We start from the raw sequence: 20,515 nt of genomic DNA, 5'->3' as shown, positions 1-20,515 counted from the left end.
TTGGGATTATAGGCATGTGACACTGTGACTGGCTGAACCCCACTATTATGTATAAATATAATACGCTAAAAAATTTAAACACATCAAAAATTCGTGAATTACAATAAATACAACTACAACAGAAATATGCTAAGTTTTTACATCTATTTTTAAAGGACAAAGTTATTTGTTAGAAATAACGAAATAAAGCATTCCGCTCAAACATTTTGGGATTAAAAAAAAATCAAATAAAATGTTTTACATCTCTATAATTTAATATTCCAAACAATATATAATAGAGTTGAGTCAGTCAATTGTCACAAATAGTATTACAAATATGCAGAAAGCAGAGAATTACTGTGGTACATCTATGTAGCCTAAACCTTAGGATTAAACCTAAGACACCATGGCACAGCACCTCAGGGATGCATGGATCGTGAGTGAAAATGGTGTGCACTTACTCTTTACAGAAACATTTATGAAGCCAGAGACAGTGGCATGTGCCTGTAATTCCAGCAGCTTGGGAGGCCAAGGCAGGAGGATCACAAATTCAAAGCCAGCCTCAGCAACTCAGTGAAGCCTTAACAACTCAGTGAGAACCTGTCTCTAAATAAAATATTAAAAAGGGCCATAGATGTGGCTCAGTGGTTAAGCACCCCTGGGTTCAGTCCCTGGTACCAAAAAAAAAAAAAAACAAGAACAAAAACAAAAATCCCACCTAAATAAATAAATAAACAAACAAACTACAGCCACTAGAAAATACTGCAAAGTACCTGCTGTGTTCTAAGCATTTCCTAGGACTATGTATCTTTGTACTTTTTGATACACTGCAGCCCTATGGGGCAGGTACTTTTACCCACATTTCAAAAACGAGCAATCCAAGGCACAGAAGCAAAACAGGCGGAACCATACGGTCAGAGCAGACCCAAGACTCAAACACTAGTGCCTGCTTCCAGAGCCTCTGCTCTGGGCCACTGCACTTAGCTGCTTAAACACATTAAAGAGGTGCCTAAACTTATTCATAAAAACATGAGATTTATAAATAAGAACACATTTTTACCTGTAGACTGGTAGATAAAGTCTGACTATAGAGCATCATTAGTGAAGAGCCGGGGAAAGGCTTTATCATGCATTTTTGAAAACCTCAGGTGAAAGGACTCACAGGTCAGTTTTCCTATGTGGCCTCTGCTGCTCGCCACTCTTGAGACTCCAGGACACTGCTGCCCACACTCCATGTGCTTGCTCCTGTTCATACTGATGGACCTTGGGTTACGCTCACATTGTTGCTGTTGCAGACAACACTATCAGGCATACTGCTGTACGCGTCTTCCGGCACCACACCCTCACAGTCCATTTAAGAAATTGCCTACCTGAAGCTCATGGAGACTCTGTTACCTTGCAGAAACTGACTGTTGCACATTCACTTTGAGATCTAAAGCCACATGAGACTTAGTTTTCTCTCCTGTGTATACTTTGAAGTAAAGGTCAAAATGTACTCTTTTCCCATAAGGAAATCTAAATGAACATATACCATTTATTGAAATGTCATTCTTCCTCCACTGCTTTACAGTGTCACCTCTTTCACCACCAAATGAACACACAGGTCCAAATGTGTTTCTGCTGTCTACTGACAGTCTGTGGACCATGGGTTCCAATAAGTGGAACCTAGCCCTGCCTTCCTAGACTGCAGAACCCTGGGGCCCTTCACTTCTGAGTCCAGTGGGTCTTCCAGGTGGTCTGTGTGCACTGTGGAGGGCCGTGGTGGTGGTGTCTCCATCTCCCTCTGGGAGCCCCCTGCTTCAACATCCTCTCCTGCCATCCCTGAGAGAGTCCCTTGCCCACAGGCTGGTGCGATGACCTAATCTCCACGCTCCAACATCTGGACCGCTGTGGGGCTTGCTCCAGGACTCTCCCTCCAGGCCCAACACATCTGGGATGCTCAGTGTGTCCTGTGTTCTACGCTTCTCTGCTAGACACACGGAAAAACCCATTTCTGTTCCTAGTATTTTATTTAATGAACACACTGACTGCTTCACTTTGCAGAATGAACATCTGCAAACATCATTATATATAAAATGATCAATCAATTTTTGGTTCTGTATAAGCTTCTCAAATCCTGTACTTCAATTCTAGTCACATGTTCATATGTAGGGGGCCCCTCGTGTGCATGAACAAAGACCCACCCAAGGCTAAACTCCAACCTGCAGCTCCTTCTCCTCTATCACAGTCATACAAAGTAGTTGGGTTCATTTTAACAGAATGTCCCCATTTCCCTCTTTTTTCCTCTCCTCCTTCCTCCCCTATTCTCCTGCCTCTACTCAAATCCCTTTGCTCATTTATTTGTTCATTTCTGACAGGTTCTTTCTACTTGTACATGAAGGTGAAATTCCCTGTGGCACCTTTATGCATGTACCTAACATGATCTTGCTAAAATGATTCTGCAGTGCCCCTCCCCTCCCTCTTGATCTCCTCCGTCTATGCACTGATCATCCCTGAATCTTCCTTTTTTTTTTCTCTAGTATCAGCTTCTTTAGGATGGTGGTTTCTTTGACAAATGCTGAACTGGTTCATAAAGTTTATGGTAGGTGTAAACAGCAAGACTTGTGATGTTTACAGAACGAGGCCACTCTGCTCAGGAACAGGGTCAGCTGAGGATGCAGTGCTCCTGTGCCACCGAGGACTCCTCCATTCCATGTGAAATACTAAAACCTAAGAAGGCCTGATCTTGTTTTTTTGTTTTGTTTTAAATATTTATTTTTTAGCTGTAGTTGGACACAATACCTTTATTTTATTTATTCATTTTTATGTGGTGCTGAGGATGGAAACCAGGGCCTCGAACATGCGAGGTGAGCGCTCTACCACTGAGCCCCAGCCCAGCCTGAAGGCCTGCTCTTCAGGTGGAGGTGTCAGCCTCACTGAAGTACCACACGCACAGAGAGGAAGTACGTGCATGGAAGGGGCTCCACTGAGCCCCCTGCCCAGCTCAAGGAGCAGAACAGTGCCACCTCACCCCAGTCACCCGCTGCAGTCTTCCCCCAGCAGCTGCCCTGCCCGGCTTGTTTTCAGTGTCCCTGTAAACAGTACGAAGACAGGTTTAAGAGAAAGACTGAATCAAATCAAGATGGTCCTGCGGCCACCAACTCCACTCTTAACACCTTTCGGCCTCCCCTTCAGCAAGGCTGACTCATCCATTGATGTCCACACCGTGATATTTGTTCAAAGCATTAGCAATCAAAGGTGGGATTTATGCTTATTTGTTGATACTCAAAACATTAATGAGAGGTGCATAAAATATGTGGCCTGACACCTACTCTAACACATGCACTTTTAAGAAAATGAATATAGTTTCTTTCAGAAATATGTAAAGCTATAATTTTAGCTTTGATCTTATTTTATTTATATATATATATATATATATATATATATATAATTTTCAAAGCACAAGTTGCCTACAAGTATTTTGGATAATTTGATTATATTTATCAAAGGCCATCACAGCATGCATAGTCACTGATCCAGTAATTTGGTGGTTAGAATTTATGTAAGGAAACTAATACAGTTTTTACACAATACTAAAAAATGGGAAATATCAATAATAGATTAGTTAAATAAATTATGGTTTGCCTACTCAAGAGATTATTTTGAAGGCATTAAAAATAACGTAGGATGTACCAAAAATTCCACCAGAAAACGTCTAGAACTAATAAATGAATTCAGCAACTTAGCAGAATATAAAATCAACACCCCAAAATCAAAGGCATTTCTGTACATCAGGGACAAGTCCTCTGAAAGAGAAACTAGGAAAACTATCCCATTTACAATAGCCTCAAAAAATAAATAAATAAAAAAATACTTGGGAATCAACTTAATGAAAAAGGTGAAAGACCTCTACAATGAAAACTACAGAACGCTAAAGAAAGATATTAAAGAAGACTTTAGAAAATGGAAAGATCTCCCTTGTTCTTAGATAGGCAGAATTAGTATTGTCAAAATGACTACCAAAAGTACTATACAATTTAATGCAATTCCAATCAAAATCCCAATGACATCTTCTCAGAAGATGATATAAAATCAATCAATATATGAAAAGATGTTCAACATCTCTAGCAATTAGAGAAATGCAAATCAAAACCACTCTTAGATTTCATCTCACTCAAGTCAGAATGGCAGCTATTAAGAATATAAACAACAATAAGTGTTGGTGAGGATGTGGGGAGAAAGGTACACTCATGCACGCTGGTGGGTCTGCAAATTGCTGCAGCAGTATAGAGATTCCTTGGGAAACTGGGAATGGAAACACCATTTGACCCAGCTATCCCTCTCCTCGGTCTATACCCAAAGGACTTAAAAACAGCATACTACTGGGACACAGCCACATCAATTTTTTTAAAAAAGATATTTATTTTTTATTTTTTTCAGGTGGACACAATGTCTTTATTTTATTTTTATGTGGTGCTGAGGATCAAACCCAGTGCCTCACATATGCCAGGCAAGTGCACTACCACTTGAGCCACATCTCCAACCCCACATCAATGTTTATAGCAGCACAATTCACAATAGCTAAACTGTGGAACCAACCTAGACGCTCTTCAGTAGATGAATGGATAAAGAAACTGTGCTATATATTACACAATGGAATATTACTCAGCATTAAAAGAGAATAAAATCATGGCATTTGCAGGTAAATGGATGGAGTTGGAGAATACTATGCTAAGTGAAGTTAGCCAATCCCAAAAAACCAAATGCCAAATGTTTTCTCTGATGGGAGGATGCTGATCCATAATGGGGATGGGGTGGGGTGAGGCATGGAGGAACAGACAAACTCTTGATAGGGCAAAGGAAGGGAAAAGGAGGGGGCATGGGTAAGAAAGGCCACCGGTGTGACCCGAATGGTGTGACTCTACTTTGTGTACAACCAGAGACATGAAAAATCGTGCTCTATATGTGTAATATGAATTGAAATGCATTCTACTGTCATGTATAACAAATTAGAATAAATAAATTTTTTAAAAATAATGTAGAATGTAATATAATAAAGCTACAAAAAATAAGAAGAAAACTTTTTACATGCTGTTAACATAATGATCAGCAAGAGAGATAAAGACCCAAAACAATATCTATAATATGGTAAAATTGTGCAAATGTGAGCATAGATGGGGCCCACATGTGTGCGTGCACGTGCACACACACAAGAGGGCTGTACTAAGATGGACAGATTTCTGACCATTTCTAGGAACAAAACTGGAGCCCCGGGAGAGACTTGCAAATGTCCACCACATGTCTTTCTAGTTTAACCGTGGGTTACTTATTACCTATATAAAACCTAGGTATTAAAAAATTTTTAAATGATACACAATTGTATTTCATGATACAGAACCAAGTTTATAACATATCAAGCAGGTGGAAAGAGTTCCAATACATTTTGTCCACTTTAACTCTATTTTTATAATTATACATTACACATTTACAGAGAAAATTCAGAAGCAAACATGCTAAAAATGGTAGAAGTGGTCTTAAGAGTAGATGAACTGTGCAATTTTTTTTTTCTTTTTACCCACATTTTCTAATTTCCCCACAATGAGCAGTTATACTTTCAAAATAAAATAAAAAGTTAAAAGAAAGTTACAACATGAGCAGGTTTGAGAGAAAAGGATGGAAAAAGATGTTCCGTGCAATAGCAGTACAGAGAACAGGGCAGCAACGCTGCTGTCAGACTGGAGCTTCAGGAAACACTCATCAAGACAAAGGCCCCGCATCCGGAACATTCCACAGTTGTAGGTGGACATGCACCAGACTGTTGGGACCTTTTACCTCCCTTGGGACCGGGACCATTATTGGGTGTTGGCTGAGGCGGCCTCATGGGTTAGCATTTCCGTATATGTGACCTGGCTGGATTGGCATTCGCGTGGGCTTTTGACCTTAGTCCCGCCTAATGGTTTAATCTGAAATCTGCCTAGGCCCCTTAGTGATAGTGTCGTAACTGCTCCTTATTGGTTCTTGCTACTGTTTCTTCTTAGTCCCTCCTGTCACTATATAACCTTGTCCCTGACACAATAAAGTTGAGATTATTGCACCTTCACGGTTGACTCATCTCCCAACTCGGTGTGATTGTGTGGGCAAGGTTGGGTGGCGGGCCGGGTCTTGATACTTACCCTCTCGCTCAGCCCAGGAGACACTAGCTGGTCTAGTGCGCTTCACTACCTCTGTCGGAGGGTGGTTCCAACAGCTGGTGCTTTGGAGACGACAGGCTGGTCTCCCACGTACCCTTGTCGCGGGGGGGTGACACCAGACCACAGAGCTCCAAAGCACAGGGAGCAAACGCTGAAAGCAGAAGGGGAAAGCTCCACAACAGGTGGAGGCTCAACAGTCCATTTTCCATTCGGGATTCACCACTAGACAATGGGGCCAATGAGAAAAGAGAGGGCTTGGAAACACCAAAACCAACCAGCAGAACATGCATCCAGGCAGACAGCGCTAGGCCATGAGAAATACCTCAAATTTAAGACACTGAAACCACACCAACTAACTCGTCTGCCCATAATGGACTGAAACTCGAAGTCAAAAGCAGAAGGAAAAATGAAAACTTCGAAAATATGAGGGATTTAAAAACATACTCCCAAACCACCAAAAGGTTCAATGATAATGAAAGTGAAAGAAAGGAAAACACGGGATGCAGCAGGAGTGGTGCGCAGAGGGCAGTCCACACTGCAGACCCCTGAGCTCAATGAGGACTCAATCAACAACCTGACTCCACAACCCACGGACCCCACAAAGAACAAAGAACAATGCCTATGGATACAGGAGGAAAACGGAGGAAACGGTAAAGAACAGAGAGGAGACAATGAGCAGAGAGCAGAAAGCAGTGGACAGAATTAACAAAACCAAAAGGTATTTCCCTGATAAAAATCAATAAAAGTGACAAACCATTACCTAGACTAACCAAAGAAAAGGATCCAAAATATAAAATTAGAAAACAAGGATATTAAACAGGCTGCGCACCAATACGAAGGACTATAAGATGTACATCAGCAAACGTCTGTACTTGATGATTGTACATCAGCAAACTAGGTCACCTAGAGGAAATAGACAACAGGAGGGGAGGGAAGACAGAAGAAAGGCAGAAAACACCCTGGGGAAGACCTGAAGGAGGGAACAAGATCGAACCAGCAATCAAAAGCCTCCCAAGGACAACTATCAGTCGAGAAAGTCCAGGACCAGGAGGTTTCACTGGTGAACTTCACTCAGACTTTAATGCTTCTCACAAGCTTAGCAGAAGAGCTAAGACTTCCTAACTTATCTGTGTGACCAGCGTTGCCCTGCAGCTAAGACAAGACAAGGGAAGAAAACACCACATCAAATGGATGCACAATATCCTCGCAAGGGGACTCCAGCAGCATATCAAAAAGATGGTTCAGCCAGGTTTGGTGGCACACACTTGTACTCCCAGTAGCAAGGAGGCTGAAGCAGGAGAATCCCAAGTTCACAGTCTCAGCAACTCAGTGACACCCTAAGCAACTTAGCACGACCCTGTCTCAAAATAAAATATATAAATGGGCCTGGAGATGTGCCTCACTAGATAAGCACCCCTGGATTCAATCCCCAGTACTGAAAAAAAAAAGTTCATTTTGAGAAGTGAGATTTATCCCATAAATATAACGGTGGTCCAACATATAAAAATCCCTCAAGGTATTCCATCCACTGCATTAACAGAATAAAGCAAAAGAACTTCCATGATTGTCCTCATTGATGCAGGAAGAGGATTTGATAAAATCTAACACTTATTTTATGATTAAAACAAAACAATAACTAACAGTCAACATACATGAATTGGAAGACAATTTTCTTGGCATGACAAGCCATTTATAAAATACTACAATCTACTATGACACTCAGTGGCAGAAGAGTGAATGTCCTGAGGAGACCAGGGACAAGACACGGATGCCTGCTTCTGCCACATCTAGTTAACATTGTGCTGGAGTCCTTGCTGGGCAATTCGAGGGCATCCAGACAGAAGAGGAAGAGGTACAATCAAGGGTCCACACAGAGGACACGAGCATGAAATAAAAATACGTTAGAGAAGCCACCAGGGAAACCATCAGAACAAACAAACTCAGCTGAGTTATAGGATACCAGACCAATACACAAAAATCAACTGCATTTCTATACTAACAATGAACAACCAAAAATAATCTTAAAAATGATTCCATTTATAATAGCATTGAAAAGGATAAAATACTTAAAAGAAGCTAGCTTGACCAATGGGGCACAAGATTCATACACTGAAAACTAGAAAATATTGCTTAAAGAAATTAAAAGAAGATCTAAGTAGTACCTCATGTTTATGTACTGAAGACTTAAAATTGTTAAGATGACAAACTGCCCAAAGTGATCCACATATGTAATTCAACCTCTACCAAAATCCCAAATGCTGTTTTTTAAGTAGAAATATGCATCCTAAAATTCATAAGGAATTTCAAGGAAACTTGAAAAGCCAAAACAATCTTGAAAAAGAAAAGGGCTGACTTCTGTATTTCAAAAATCACAACAAAGCTATGGTAATGAAAACATAATGATAGACATTTACATTAAAAAAATTCAGAATCCAGAAATGAATCCATACATATTTGTTCATACATCAGAGTTGGGTGCTGAGACACAGGAGCCTGACCTTGACCTCTTACCACATGCAACATACAGATTAACTCAAGAATGGAGCAAAGACCAGACCATAAGCACCAGAAGTGAAAATCATACAAGAGAACACAAGAGGATATCCTCATGCCCTGGATTTGGCAATGGATACCTGAAGCATGGGAAATAGAAGACAAAACAGATCAACTGTTTTAGCCAAGCTAAAACCTTGTAAACACCAAAGGATCAAGAGGGTGACAGAAGAATGACCAGCTGCAAAATGGGATAAAATACTTGCAAATTGTGTATATTGAGGATTCAGCATCTAGAACATACAAAGGAACGTTACAACATCATGGCAGAATGAGCACAGGACCTCAACAGACACCTCTCCAAAGATGACACATAAATGGCCCACAAACACATGAACACACACATAGCAGCACCATAGCATCAGTCATCAGCAAATCAAAACCACAAAGAGATACCACGCCATACCAACCAGGGCAGTTATGATTAAAGGCAGAAATGGACAATATGTGTTGACAAAAATGTGGAACACAGGAGCCCGCGTCCCCTGCTGGTGGGAACATTAAATGTGCTACCACTGTGGAAAGAGTTTGGTGATTGCTCAGTCACTCACAGAATCACCATGTGACCCAGACACTCTAGCCGAGGCACACACCCAAAAGAAAAGAAATGAGATGTCAGACACTCGCAAGTGATGGTTCACAGCAACCCCACCAGCACTGCACAATGGTGACAAGAACCTAATATCTACCAAGCAACACACAGTACAATGTTGTCTATCCCTGGGGTGGAATGATTATTCAGCCATGAAAAGGAATGAAGCGCTCCTACATGCTAGCAGGATGGATAGACTTAAAGAACATTAGGCCAAGTGAAAGAGGCCACACACAAAAGGTGGCACATCACATGACTCCATTCATGACACATCCAGACAGGTAAGTTCTCAGAGTCAAAGCAGAGAAGTGCTTGCCAGGGCTGGTGGGGGATACCAGTGACCCATCATGGCTATGGATTTCCTTCTAGGAGGATGAAACTTATTTCAGAACTAGATAGAGGTGGAGACTGTACAATCTTGTGATATACTAAATGTCACTGAACTGTACACTTTATTTTTTTGGTGTCAGGGATTGAGGGTGCATAACTATTAAGCCACATTCCCAGCCATTTTTGTTTTGAGACAACATCTCATTGATTTGATTAGGGTCTTGCTAAGTTGCTGGAGCTAAAAACTTTCAATCCTCCTGCGTTAGCCTCCTGAGCCCCTGGGATTAGAGGAGCATGCCACCATACCTAGCTAGACTCTTATTTTCAAAGCCTTTTATTTTCCCCAGGAAAAAAAGTAATTATGCTTGCAAATACTTTCCAAGTTGGATGTCATTCTGTTATGGTTTGGATATGTGATATCCTTCAAAAGCTCATACATGAGACAATGCAAGAATGTTCAGAGGTGAAAAGATTAGATTAAGAGCTGTAACCTAAGCAGTAGATTAATCCACTGACATGAATTAAGTGGGTGATAACTATAGGCAGTGTGTGCCTGGAAGAGGTGGGTCACTGAGGGCGTGCCTTTGGAGTTCATATTTTGTCTCTGATTCATGTTCTGAGCTGCTTTCCTACACCAGGCCCTTCTGCATGATCTCTCTGTCCTCGGACCCAGAGCAGTAGAGTTGGCCATCCATGACCTGAACCTCGGAAGCCATGAGCTCAAATAAGCTTTTCTTCCTCTAAGCTGCTCGTGAGGTCCTTTGGCCACAGTGACAAAAAAGCTGACCAACACACATTCTATCAGACATTACTATTTCCATAATCCTCACAGAGAGTGATTATATAATGTACAAATACCCAGGCCCCAGGTGGAATCTGTTAAATCAGCAGCTACAAGGGGAATCTCTCCTAGTAATTCTTAGTATCAGAAACGTTACCTACTATTCAACACAATTATTTTTTGGATACAAATGTAAAGATTTAACAATATCAAGGGTAGCAGGTAAAAGACATTAATGTTAGATCAACTATTAATGCTAATGACCAACTGGGCTTACTATAACTACTGACGAATTTTTCAAAAATGCCTTCTGGCTACAGAGGAAAACTACCTGAGATTTATGCTAAGTGCTTGCCCAATCAGAATGGATAAAGTTCTAATAAGTAGATGTTTTTTAAAATGATAACACTACCCCGTATTGGCAACAGGATTGGAATGTATTATCTTGCAATACTAGAAAGCATACAAATTGGTGCAACCTTTTGGAGAGAAGACTGGCAAAATGCATTAAATTTTTAAATATGCCTTATCTTTATCAATTCATGTCTCCGGCAGAAATTTAAACCCAGGAGAAAAATGAATGATTTTTTTAAAAAAAATTTGTAGTTGTAGATGGACAGCATACATTTATTTTATTTGGTGCTGAGGATCGGACCCAGTGCCTTACACATGCTAGGCAAGAGTTCTGCACTGAGCTACAGCCCCAGACCCAAAATGTTTTTATGTGGATGATCATCCTAATCCTGATTAAAATGATGAAACTGGGAACAACCTAAATGTCCGTTCATGGGATGGGAAGTAAATCACGACAGGAGAAAAGAAGGCTGGGAGGGGAGAGAACCAGGCACAAGCCGGCAGCACACTCCACTTTTCATTCTGATGCTTTTGCTGTCTGGATACAAGGAAATATTGAGCCACCATTAAACAAAGAGATCATCCACAGTCGCCTTTACAGACTGAAAAAGGCTCTAGTACTACATGTCACTCTCTGTGTAAAATGACCATCAACCTACCTGCCTATCTATAATAAGGGAGTGAACAGGAAGAACAGACCAAGGGCAAGGTTTTGGTACACAGCACGTTTGCTTTTATTCATTTCTTTCTACAATGAGCAAGCAAACAGAGGACAAAAAATGTTGTGTGGAAAATTTATGCAAAAGTAAGGGGAACTGCACCTGGATGCACCTGTTACCTGTCCATCACTCAGGACTCACTGGAGCATGAAAACCTACTGGTGGCCACCACCCTACAGCACACCTTGCTGTCCCAGCCAGCATGGTCACAAATGCTCACTGTGGCATGAACTGGAGATATAACTTCATGACACAGTGTTGTCCCTGAGCCACATTTCCCAGGGGCTGCCCTGGCCTCTGTGGTCCAAGACACAAGCCCCTCTTGCTGTTACATGGCACTGCAGGTGTGTGGCAGTGAGGCTGACAGAGCACAGAGGCTGACGGGGCAGAGCCAGCAGCCACACAGCATGCTGCAGGAGGGTGCAGGGTACCTCCAGACCCAGCCCAGCACCTCACTCAGTCTCCACCTCCACAGTCCAAGGAAGAGACAATGTGGCCAAAGTGGAAGGGGTGCGTGGTCGGATTCCAGGCATACGTGACAGGTAGAGCTGTCAGGCTACTGGCACACTAGACATTCCAACTCTAAGACCTGAACCCAAGGGTTTCATTGTGGCTATTCAGGAAGACAAACGTCAAAAAAACACACAAAACAGGCTGCATATGATTGGGTATGGGGCAATCAGCTTAATGGACTCTGGTTCAGCCATAGCTACAAAAGATAGAGCCATTCAGAAAGGGTAATATTGACTATAATGACAGGAAAAAAACATTACAATATGTCAAACAAAAATAACTGGTGACAAAATGAAATTAGCCCATTTTATCCAAATGAAATCAAAGAGAAAAGATTGAGGGATGTCTTCCACATAATAAAGTTCTTCTTTGCTTGTGCAATTATAAGTTTATAACTTTCCTTTGAGAAATTTATAATGTATTTTCCAAATATTTTCCAATGATCAAGTATTACTTTTATGAGAAGAAATGCTTTAAAAAATATAAAGAGTAGACCACTGCTGGGCGTGGTGGTGCACGCCTGTAACCCCAGCGGCTCGGGAGGCTCAGACAGGAGGATCATGATTTCCAAGCCAGCCTCAGCAAAAAGCAAGGCACTAAGCAACTCATTGAGACCCTGTCTCTAAATAAAACACAAAAAAAAGACTGGAGATCTGGCTCAGTGGTCAAGTGCCCTGAGCTCAATCTCCAGTACCATAATAATAATAATAATAATGTAGACCATTTCAACAAACATCATCACTCGACCCTCTGAGAGCACTCATGGCTGTGGTCACTCACCATCACTTTCCGCAGGGTGTACCTTCTGCACCGGATGTCATCCATCAGCATCTCATAGGGGGTCAGCTGGTACTCGATGGGCAGTGGGTTGTACTGCCGCTCCTGGACTTTCTTAAGTTTTACCCCATTTCGCAAATCCCTCATCACCTGGACCCAGAATCGGGCCTGAAAGAACCACAGGTCAAGAGGCATCAATAAAGTAAATTTATAGTTTTTTTCTGAAAAGCTACAGTCATGTAGAATAAAGGAATGATTCAAGAGTACAAAATGCTGAGTAAACCAAACAAAAACAACTCTAAAAACAACATTTTAGGATACTAAAAATAAAAGTCAGCCAAGAAGTCACAAGCGCTCACAGACAAGGTACTTGGGTTTAAAGCTTTGCTCAAAAAAAGTCAGAATTCTGAAGTGTGCCTCCCTCTGACACCTGAAAGCTTCAGGGCGCCCACTGTCCTGTCACTGTTTTACTAAGGGCAGGACCCCTAGTGTGCATCATTGGGATTTGGAAGCAGGCCAGTGGAGGCTTGGCTCATGTCCCTGGAGCACATCCATCACTGGCCTGTGATCCAGCTCCTGCTCGGAGCTCTAGAGGGCAGACTCCACACTACTTACTCTGAAGCCCTGGGACCCTAATCCAGGAACTGTCTTTGGATAAATGAAGGCACTGCATGCTAGTCTTGCACCTAATCCTGAAAACAGGTTTGACTTTGAGTGCACGTAAGCGTACATCCGGGTACTAGTATCATTAGAAATGTTGGTATTTTAAAATTTCAAAAATTCCCAGAGATATGAAAGATGGCTGATAAAATAGGAAAGCTTTTAAAAATGGGAACAGATATTTCCTCACATGTTAAACCAGGCATTCAAATTTACGTCCGATCAATTCACACTACAGTCCTAAGTCACACTGTCTTAGACACTGAACAGCCAGGAAGTGGACCCCACTGCCTCACCCAGTCAGCGTTTTTCAGCTCATCTAGGTCTGTGCTGGAGTCGTCACTCTTCTCCATTTCTTGAATCTTCTTAAGATTCTACCGGTTAAAACAAAAAGAAAACAGGCATGAAAATTTCACTAAGCCCTTCTCAAATTAAAACTTCTAACAGATCAGACAAGATACACACAGAGGCATCACTGAGGGAGAGAAGTCCCTGAAAATGGATATAGTCTTATGAGGAAGCCTGGGGCAGCTGGCTCTAGGCCATGGCCCCAGTTCTCCCTACCTAGCCCCACACCACCCACCCTGGCCTAGGCGGTACTACTCCTCCAAAGGACACAGGGCCACACCTGCACCAGCCCCTCTCGGTTTCCATGCAGATGCCTTACTCCACACCACGTCCTGTCACCCAAGGCGATCCCTGCTGGGCACCCTCCCCTCCTCGCCCACAAGGCTCCCTTTCACTACTTCTTTTCTTCCAGATCCCAGGCTCAACAGAAACTTCCAGTTCTTTGGGAAGCCCCTTCCATCCCGAATGAGCTGGACCCTTCCCTCAAGAGACTCCCTTCCTCCAGGCCCTTATCAGCACAGTGGGCTTACATCTGCTGCACCATCCGTTCACCAAATAACTTAATAAATACATTGCAAGTGAAAAAAAGACCTTTTCAATTGCGTCAGTTCAACGTGTGCAACTTTAGGAGCATCCTGACTGTAACGCACATGTTCACATATTAATGATGAAGTTGCGGCCTGTCTCCTAGTTAGAGAGTCATCAACCCTACTGTATTTTTCTATGTGCTGAGATATTTACCTGCTTACACTTAGGCTGAATTTCAATGAGCTATATGAAATCTGACTTGTTTTATATGAGAATACAAATGAAACATTTCTTAACTATTCTTAGCTTCCTAACTCCTCCACTGGCCATCTGTGAACATGGAACACATCACCTGCTTCTTTTCCTTCAATAACATGAAAGAGTGCATATGCAGTTACTCAAAACACTCAGGGAAAATGGAGTACAAATAATGCATTATTTCTACTCTCCCCAGGGGGGGAAAAAAGTATTTCTGGTTATTTCAGAATGTATTTACACTTATTTTATTTATTTATTTTTTTAATTTTCTTTTTTTTTCCTTTAATTTTTATTGTTGGTTGTTCAAAACATTACATAGTTCTTGACATATCATATTTCACACTTTGATTCAAGTGGGTTATGAACTCCCATTTTTACCCCATATACAGATTGCAGCATCACATCGGTTACACATCCACTGTTTTACATATTGCTATACTAGTGTCTGTTGAGCATGAGAAGAAGATTAACATTAAACAGGGGTGAGAGGTGGGAGGCAAAAGGAAAAAGAAGGGAAATTGCATGGAAATGGAAGGAGACCCTCATGGTTATACAAAATTACATACAAGAGGAAGTGAGGGGAAAGGGGAAAAAAAAACAAGGGGGAGAAATGAATTACAGTAGATGGGGTAGAGAGAGAAGATGGGAGGGGAGGGGATGGGGGATAGTAGAGGATAGGAAAGGCAGCAGAATACACTTATTTTAAAGAGCCAAGTCAAGTCTCCTGTTTGAGATGCTGTGATAAGATCCTTGCCACTCCTCGAGTCTCTGGTCTTGCCTAAGACACCCTCTTTGGGCCTCTTAACTTTAAAAGGAAACCACCACTACCTCCCTCACCAGGGCATGAGGAGATCACCTGCTGAAGTAAATCCCTGGCATGCTGGCTGGCATGCAGAAGGCTCCCAGGACAGCTCCCCGTACCTTACAAGTATAATAAATCACAGTTCATTACACCATAATATGTACCAAAATTTAAAATGCAATCAATTAAACACAGCAGAGATGGGCACATATACATTTGGTAGAAAGCAACCCAAAACATACACATCTGGATTTTCTTCTGGGCCACCTCTCCAGGCCCTTGCACTCCTCTGGAGCTAGGCTCTTTCCCAATGCTGGTCTTACCCACAGCAGGGTGGTAGGGTCATGGTAAACAAGTTGCTAAGCCTCCAGGCAACTACCACGTACCCCTGCCATGGCCCATAATGAGGGGAACCAAGGCTCTGACTGGCTGAATAGCACACCTGGGGTCTTCCCCTGAGGCTCCCCGGTATGAATAGGCTGTGAGGCCTCACCAGGCTATGATAACAGTGGCCCTCCAGGCAACTGACATATCCTGATCCTACCCCAGTGGCTTATCCAACCCTCAGAACAGCTGGATGCAGTTCTACTTTATTTTGCTAAAATAAACATTCATGAATATTAATGAATTTTGATATTATGTAAGGAAAGAGGACAGAATTTATTACTTGTGGCTGGTCTTTGCAGACAGTGGGTGGCATGACCTTACATGGAATCTGAGTAGTGATCATTATTACTAAATTAGGACTCCACCGTTTCTACCTTTTTAGATACATCAAACTGGCACACACAATATTTCTGATATTCAAAATCCCTGATTTGTTTTGGTAGGGGTCAGGTATCTTTTTAAAAACTCCTGATGATTCACAACGGTTGTGTCCAGCCCAAGTCCACACTCCTCACCAGTGTCCACATCAGAACTGAGCGAGGAGGAGACCAGGCAGGGGGATCTGGTGAGTTTACTTTGTTCTCTGGTGGTGTGACTCAGGCTCCATTCAAAAAGAATGAATGACTTAAAGTGTATATTGTTCTAGTTATTTAATTTTTAACAATTACAATGGTGAGAGGAAAGGGACTCCAGGTGGTGAACTGCCCCTGGGTTCCCAGGCAGGTGCTGTGGCAGCATGCTCCCTGTGCCATGGGAGTGGAGAATGCCTGGGTCCCCTGCTGCTCCTCCCCATGCAGTCCTGGGGCTGCACTGCTCCCCTTCCCAGAAGGCTTCAACGGATCCGAAGGTCCCAGAGCCAATTCCCTCACATCCTTCACCTTCACATCGTTGCTCAAATGTCACCTTCTTAATGGGGACGCCCTTGACCAAACTCCAAGCCACTGGCCCTCCCCCTGGTCTACATCTTCTTGCAGAGCACAGCCTGACTTCTCAGCTTACGATTCACTACTACTAACCATCTCCCTGAGTAAGAAAAGAGACTTTCACATATTCTGTTCACTGACAGGTGCCTGGCACATCACTGGCATTTAGTACGCATCTGTTCATAAGTGAATTAAGAACTTTCAACCAAGAATGTTTAAATGCTTATATGTCTTCAAGAGCTCTTAATAAAAGTCACCTTTAATTAAAAGAAGCTCAATCACAGGGAAAATTATTCAGAAGGAAATCTGCATTTTCTCCTTTCAATTCAGGATCTCCAGGGAAGCTGGGAGAGAGGTATCCATCTGTGCCAGAGAAATGTGCTCTGTAGCTCAGGAAAACCGCCAGCACCCACACTACACACCTCAGTGTCCCATCCCACACCCAGGCTTCCTCCCTGTCCAGGAATGGATCTCAGTCAAAAAAAAAAAAAAAAAAAAAAAGGGAAAGGAACCATTCTAGCACCTTACAGAGGAAATGAAGCAATCACAGTGCTAGCAGGTCAGGAAGGCTCCAGCAGCATCAGAACCCCCTGCTGAAACCCCCTGCCTGGGCCAGCCGAGCCCGCAGCCGCACCAGCGCTCGGGCAGCCCCTGTCCCCACACAGCAGCAGCTTGCTGCTCCTGCCCAGCTGGAATGGAGTTCTCGCTTCACGTTCTCCCATCACTGGAGGCTGAACACATGGCAAGGATCAGTGCCAATGACCTCTAAACCAGCAGAAGGAAAATGGGAAGGAACCCTTCCAGGCCTGGATTGTTGACCACACTCCAGTGGTCCCCAGGATCAGACCCATAGGCAGAGGCTGGGAGGCCTCTGGCAAGGCCCAAGTCTCTCTTTCTTCGGTCGTTCATTCGCTCTGGTTTCTCCCCCACTGCATCTACCTTCTCACTCCCCTGTGCCAGGTTCCCAGTGTCGCTGCTGTGGCCCTCAAACTGGGACCTCTGATCAACAGTGCAGGGATATGCCAGAGAGCATTAAAGTGACAGGTAAACAGAACACATTTCCTGGAGTTAATTTTATTCTATGATAGGGCAGCGGAAGCTGCAGTCAGTTGCCTTCCAAGTTGGGAAGGAAATTTCTTCTACTGGCTGCCGAACTACAGGGGCTCCTCACTTCCTCCCTTCCAGGAACTGCCCTCACCAAAGGGGGCTCTCCTCTCTGGGGCAGCCCACACTTGTCCTGCCTGTGTGGAAGCACACAGCTTCAATCTGGGACATCTCGGGGCCACCCCAATTTCTGGTGGGTCCGCTGCGGTCCCTGTACGCTCCCTCACCACTCTGGGTCCCCCAAGGCACTCCTCATAAACCTGAATTCAGATTTTACCCCTTGGAGTCTACTTCCTGGGGAAACTAAATCCATAACACAGGACATTAAAAATCATTACAACAGACACAGCAGCCAAAGTTTTATGAATTTTAAGAAAATCTTGACTTGCACTGGACTACACATCCCTTCAAAGTCAGCCGTTCTTTGGACCCAGAAATTTTCCGGCTCCTTCGTTTGGCAAAGGCCCTTTTCCTGTTGGGCAACGTATGCCCTGTGGCTGAGCAGAGCTGGTCCACTGCCAGCACCTCACCTCATCCTCACCAGGCAAGGATATGACAGCCCGACCCCTGTGACTGGCTCCCAAGACAGTGAACCTCCAAGACTTTGACCTAAATAACCAACAAATTTCCATGGGAGTCACTGACCTGAAAGAACATGGCTAGAGGACGGCCTCCCGCCTGTCCTGGGAAGGGTAGGGGGTGGGAAAGCCCGTCCTAATTAGAACTGTGCCTAAAGCCAACTGGATGTCCCCATTATTCAGCCAACTAACTACTCCCTACCTTTCCCATGCTATTTTGAGTGTGATTCTGTCATTTACAATTAAAGTTGTGACAGAATGTGTCACCACAGGTCCAAGAGCCGAGTTCATGATTCTGTTCCTGTGCTCCTCTGGTGCAAGCGCAGGAGAAGCAGCAACCAGGTCCAGTCAGCACGGCTCGCCAACACAGCCACCCAACACAGGCCTTCACCGTCTCTGCCTCTGTCTGGGCTGAGCTCAAACCCCAATTCCCTGCTACTAAGAAAATCCATCTCTTCTTAAGATGTTGCAGATAATTTAAACAAATGATCCAAGAACGTCAGGTTCTTTATTTTCCTGAGCAGAACTCTCTGGTGGCGTAGATCCTCTAGGCTGTGTGATTCTAGATGGTATTAAATGGCCCATCCTCATCTGTGAGATGCAGATAATAACAACCACTTTTAGGGTTTTGTTAACATAACATAAAATAACAGAGAAGAAAGCAGCCCTCTCATCATGGGCATTCGGGAGACAGTAGATGTGGAGGGCCAATGGAAGTCCATGAGGAGCTGACTGTCAATTTTTATTCCATCACAAAAACACTTTACTCTTTATGAGTTCGTTTTACCAAATGATACTTCTCTTCTTCATAAAATCAAATCCTGGCTCAGCAACAAATCAAGGTAAAACAGTGGATGCTGGGAGCCATTAGCCAAGTAGGTATGACAATTTCCTTGCCAGCGTACCCCATGTTGCAGTGACATTGAATGTAGGTGACCTTGCTCAAGGACCAAGGCGGATTAGGGTGTTCCCGGTTTAAGATAATCGTGTTTAGGGCGTTCCCAGTTTAGGTTCCAGGTTTAAGGTTTAAGATTATTCCTGCTGGGAATAGGGCGTATCCTGCTGCCTGAGTTCCCCTTGAGTTCTCACGGGATTCAGAGTATATTTTGGGAGACAGAAGCCCAGTGGAGGTGGATTTGGGCAGAGAACGTGGATTTCCCCAGAACGTGTTTGTATACGGCTGGTGTGAGTTCGGGAATAAAGAGTTGCTGTTTGAATCTACAAGCTGTGTGGTGGCTCGTGATTTTGTGCCCAGCCAGACTGCGGCAAGTGGAGAGTCTGTAAATACTATAGTTGAACAAGTTTGATCTTTCTAGTTCCCAGAAAGACAAATGAGCTACTTGTCAATTACAGATTTGTCCTGCTTTACAGACAAGCTTCTGTGAATTCTATTTCAGCTTGTGAATGAAAAAATTTTTTTTAATTTGCTTGCACAAATGTAATCACAGATGCCAACCTGTGCCTGGAATATGGTGAGAAAGCTCTAATTGGGAGCACCCACACGGTAATTACTTCTCCACATTTCTGACATAACCATGTCAGGCTAGCAATTAGAACTGCTCCATGCCAACATTTTCAGTTCCTGGCATCTTGAGGAAAAAATAAACAGAATCTACCCTGTGAATCACAAGTCTGTCAAATGCTCGGAGAATAATATTAATTCATTTATGAGAGTTCAATGTCAGCTCACAGACATGTCTCCCCTTTTTGGTTAAATCTCCATCTTAAAGATCACTGCTTTTTTTCCACATCGTTAACCATTTAAACTACATGTCACTTCCCCTGTGCAACGGGCACCTAGAGGAGCTCCTCCGCCATCTCTCACTAAAGCACTCTTGTGAAACATCTGAACAGGGACAGCAGTGAGCAGCCAGGACTGCAATGTGACAAACGTCCTGTGCACACATAACATGCACGATAGGAACATGTCAGACGAAGATAGGCTGGGATAAGGACCCTGAAAGTCACAAACGATGGATGGCCTCACTAAAACGAACAAACGGCAACCACACAAACAGGCATCTGGTGGCAGATTCTGTCTGTCAAAAGTGACATGTTCACCACTTGGAGGGATTAAACAATCTTGGGTCTAGGGAGGAATTGCCAGGCACCTAAATGCTGCAATTCTGTGATACTGGGGGTGGGGCTGTCTCTTATAC

At 43.2% G+C, this 20,515-nt stretch overlaps 1 protein-coding gene across 6 annotated transcripts in view; it reads right to left on the bottom strand.

Moving 5' to 3' along the window:
* Spire1 (spire type actin nucleation factor 1) overlaps positions 1 to 20,515 on the bottom strand; it is a 132,901-nt gene that overhangs the window by 35,518 nt on the left and 76,868 nt on the right. For all 6 annotated transcript variants that reach the window (XM_048806730.1, XM_048806727.1, XM_048806731.1 and 3 more), the window contains 2 exons: positions 13,725 to 13,802; positions 12,772 to 12,936 (listed from right to left, as the gene is read on the bottom strand). In XM_048806730.1, the coding sequence (XP_048662687.1) occupies positions 12,772 to 12,936; positions 13,725 to 13,802 (243 nt within the window). The remainder of the gene's footprint in view (positions 1 to 12,771; positions 12,937 to 13,724; positions 13,803 to 20,515) is intronic.

Source organism: Marmota marmota, unplaced genomic scaffold (assembly GCF_001458135.2).
Source record: "Marmota marmota marmota unplaced genomic scaffold, marMar, whole genome shotgun sequence".
Taxonomy (NCBI): Eukaryota; Metazoa; Chordata; class Mammalia; order Rodentia; family Sciuridae; genus Marmota; species Marmota marmota.
This window is presented reverse-complemented; position numbering and strand designations above follow the sequence as displayed.